Below are 4,421 nucleotides of genomic sequence, written 5' to 3' on the forward strand. Positions count from 1 at the left end.
GATAACCAGATAATCAGTGTTCACTTCACCTGTCAGTGCCCACAATCTTATGGCTGATCGGTGTATATGCCACTCGTCAGTCATTAAATACCACAGGAAGAAGAACATGTGTAAGACCGCAAGTAAATCACCTGTACATCACCTGTAAAGCTTTTGTGCACAATGCTCCATCGTCAGCTCTCTGCTTGGTCTGTGTCTCTGTTGCTGTGTGTGTGTGTGTGTGTGTGTGTGTGTGTGTGTGACCAGGAGCTAAGCCCTGCTAGCAGTGAAACACCTGGTCACTGCAAGTGCAACAAAAGCCCCGCAAACAAAAAGCAAATAAAAGCAATTAATGTAATCCGTGCAAAAGATGTGCAGACGAAGAAAACAAACATTCAGCAGAATCCAGTTCATTCAGGTAACTCAGGTAAAGGCTGCAATGAACAAACTCTGCAGGACATTTTAAAAGGGAGAGAGAAATTCCCTCCAGACAGCGACAAGACCAGATTGACAAGATCAAAAAAGATTACAGAGAGAGTTTTTTTTGTTTGTTTTTTTAATATATTATGTATGAAAAAACATTAAGGAACAGCAAGGTAGCAGGACATTTTTTTCTAAATGCAATGAAGAGCTATTCACCTGTATTATTAAGTAAAGTACAAGTATTGGATCAGGAGTATCAGCAGATATTCAATATTACATGGGGATTGGGGGCAAAAATCAAAACAAAACTGGGACATACCGTGGTATGGAGTGGGTATTGAGCATCGGGGAATTTCACTGGTATTGGTATCGACTACTAAAATGTCTGGTATCATGACATCCCTACTGGACACAAAACAAAACCACTCTTTCTACAGTCTTTCCAGTAATCACCAATGCTGGTTTGGTTGTAATAAACTGAGTTAGATGTGACAATATTTGCAAAACAGTCAAATTACGTCCACTAAAAGTGCTTGTCTTTGCCACTGACAGGCTCAGACTGTTATATGTGTCTGACAACATTATGGGAAGGATCCGTACAGAGATAGAGCGTTTGTTTAACCAGAAACAGCCCTAATATCACTGTTACTCTCCACCAGACTCCATAGACAAAAACAGTAATTTAACCTTGCACATCACTGTAACATTGTAACTTCATTCAGAGTGGACAGAGACATAAAAACTCACAAAAAACATCTTGTTAGTCTTTACACTGTTCCAACAATCACAATCTCTGCTTTGATCAAAATAAATCCTTAATTAACTGACATGGATGAGAAAGACAGCAGCGTCAGTCACTCTGTTTAAAGAACAGTTGCACACGCAGAGACTCACATGCACTAAAATGCACGCGCCACTGGACCGGAGAAGTAAACAATGGTCAAAAACAAGGGGTGGGACTGTGACGTCATTCTCTGCTCAGGACACCTTCACTCCACTATATATTTACATAGCAAATAGTTGTTTGTTTTGATGCTATAGATATCATGTATATGTGTGTGTGTGTGTGTGTGTGTGTGTGCGTATGCGTGTGCGTGTGTGTTGTTTGTGCTGTTTTACATTAGTTTTACATGAAGATCATTTCTGAAAGACAGGGTTGCTGATGTGAATATAAGTAGTGGAGCAGCCCAAGGGTGAGTTAGCTAGGGTCAGGGCCGGTCTATTTTTAGAATAATGATCATCTGCACTGTAGATATATGATCTGGAAGAGATAATGGCAATTTATTCCATTGTTACACACATATTTAATGGGCTGTAATTGACAAAATGTGTTTCAGTGTTTCATTTAGATGGGATTAAATAGGGTTGACCAGGCTGATTAATAGATAGATGCATAGCTCTTGTTTTAACAACTCACCCGCTGCAGAGTGACTGTGTACTGCTCCCAGACCATCTCTTCCATCCCTGAGCTCTGTAGGAACACAGACACAACACGGTAAGCAAACACTGGAATGAATGGCAGAATGAATTCAGGAGGCCTTTGTGAACAAAGTAAATAATGAGTCCCTAAAAAAATAAAGAGATGTTGTAAAGAATCATCCAATAATCTATAACCGTTTTACAGTGCTTTTACAGACTCATAGTTGACTTATATCCATATCCAGAGATTCTACTTTATACACTGGTATCGACCCTTTAATAACTCTGGACATATTAGACACATCACCCACCCTGATACACAGTGTTTGACTTCTCTCAGTGAACCTGCCTCGTACATTGTCTCTGGGGAAATTTCATTATCATGTGTAATTGTTGTTTGTGTGTACTGATGAAAAAGGGCTATGCTTTATGCTACACATTACACAAATCTGTGTGCAGTAGAAACGTATAAAACAATGGGGACTGAGGACATACTAAGTGGAAAGGAGACTAACCCAGATTAACACACACACACACACACAACCAACAGGGGAAAGGGCTGTGTGTGGGTGTGGGAACTGACCTCTGTGAAAGAACAGTCGGTATCAAGTCAATAACAGCCTGCATGTTGTCCTGTCTGTCTCTCTGCCTGACTGGTGTATAATTTTAATTGGACAACTATTCCAGCAGATATCTGTTCTCATCCCTTTCCACCTCATTGCTCTCCCTCCATCTCTCTCCCTCTCTCTCTCTCTCTCTCACACACACACACTACGTGATGTGTGTGCTGAGCCCTGATGACACTGATCGAAGCAGGCAGCTCTGCTCAACTTCAGCTGCTTCTAACAAGAGCCGTGAATGAGAGACAATGGAATAGGACAGAAGGGCCAGTGGGGGACCATGTCGTTGTCCCTGCATTGTGTAATACATTGTATGCTACTCGAATTGTTGTTAAGCCTGTAAATGTGTGGTTTGGAGTCAGAGTGCAGGCGCTACTTGACACTGTTTTCCAAAAGCCTCACACCTACATGTGGTGTGCATAAAATGATATACGTTATATACGTTTGTATGCTGGCAGGAAACCAGTGTTGGAATATAATAAGCAGGTCATGAAAACAGAATATACAGTAAGTATAGCAGTTTCTGTGTGTACACTGTCAGCACTGAGTTTATTAGAGGTAAAACATTTCAGCCATGGGCCTTATTCAAGTTGCCTGAAGAGAAACATGTCTCTAATTAACTAGTGCTGACTCTGAGCTGGAATTCAGCTTTTTCTTACACTGAAATGCTTTCAACTCAATTCTTTTTTTTTTTCATGGCAGCTATATCTGTTGCAGTCCCAGACAAGTTAAAGCCAGCTTTATGGTTTGCCTCAAAGGACCAGTGTGTACAGATGCACCGATATATCACTAGCAACTGATATTTGCCTTGTTGACTGACATGGGCTTTTCAGTAAATAAGATGGTATTCACCAGTGTCAGTGGCTGATGTTTGTTGTGCTGCATTCATTATGCACTGCCCAAATTCTGTGTTGGTTATTTCCAAATCAGATGCTGGAGAAATAATCATCTCCGTATTCCAGCATAGACACAAATTGCATGCAATACCGATGTTGTGCTTGCAGCAGCACGGACAGTGAGCAGTAGTTCAGCTCTGTGTCTCACATCTTGGATGAGAAGAAAAACAGAGTGAGCTGCAAGTAGTAGACAGGAGGATTTAGTAGAAGACGACCCACACAGATGTAAACATTAACTGAGCTTTGCTACAGTACAGTTAAAGAACAATTATCGGATGAATGGACTGAACTGTCTGGAGCCACCAGAAGGTCAGGTGTGATTTCAGATCGATATATTCTTTATTGTCCTTTCCAGGAATTTGCCACAGTCTGTACATAGCCTTGCATAAATACATACACAACATAATCACAAGGGATACATCCAAACAGCACATTTATACATGCATCCCAATGACATAATATAATTCCATTATAATGGCTACCGAGGTGTTTTGTTGAATAATGCTATGGCAGAACAGAACTGCTGCCATAGTGAGCCCGTTTCCATTCCAGGCATTCCCGGATGGGAGCAGTGTGAAAAATGGGTTGAGGCGGTGCCTGGTGTCGTGTGCAATGATGTGCGCTCTGCGTGTGATGGCTTAGGCGCAAGGTCGGGTGAGGTAAGTTCATAAACCGAAAAAACCAACAGGATATGCTTGGATGCGCTGTGTTTGTCTGCCCTTTTCTGCAGTCGTCATTATTTTCAGGTAAGACAAACCTAACGAACCCATCTAAATGTCAGTAATTGTAATTGTGTTATTTAATTTGAAAATGTAATTAGTTAATTAAAGTTTAATTAATTATTAAAGTATCTCTGATTCTGATTACAAGTTTCCACCAAAAGTAGTGAAATTACAGTAATGTGCTCCTATAATGCATTATTCCCAGTACTGGCTGCAACAAGGCAAAGATCTTACCTTTATATTTATATATTACTTATTGTCTTATCTCATCATAGATTTATTTGTTTCCCAGTGCAAAAGGGCAAATCAATAACAACAAAAAACATTGGTATCAGCACTTGGACAAATTGTTATTTTAAACA

The 4,421-nt window shown here is 40.4% G+C and overlaps 1 protein-coding gene across 2 annotated transcripts in view; it reads right to left on the reverse strand.

Moving 5' to 3' along the window:
- LOC118325256 (tight junction protein ZO-2-like) overlaps positions 1-4,421 on the reverse strand; it is a 48,646-nt gene that overhangs the window by 40,257 nt on the left and 3,968 nt on the right. For both annotated transcript variants that reach the window (XM_035657855.1, XM_035657856.1), the window contains exon 2: positions 1,820-1,873. In XM_035657855.1, coding sequence (XP_035513748.1) covers positions 1,820-1,873 — 54 coding nt within the window. The remainder of the gene's footprint in view (positions 1-1,819; positions 1,874-4,421) is intronic.

The sequence above is a fragment of the Morone saxatilis genome, unplaced genomic scaffold (genome assembly GCF_004916995.1).
Source record: "Morone saxatilis isolate NCDOM2014 unplaced genomic scaffold, NCSU_SB_2.0 Contig16, whole genome shotgun sequence".
Taxonomy (NCBI): Eukaryota; Metazoa; Chordata; class Actinopteri; family Moronidae; genus Morone; species Morone saxatilis.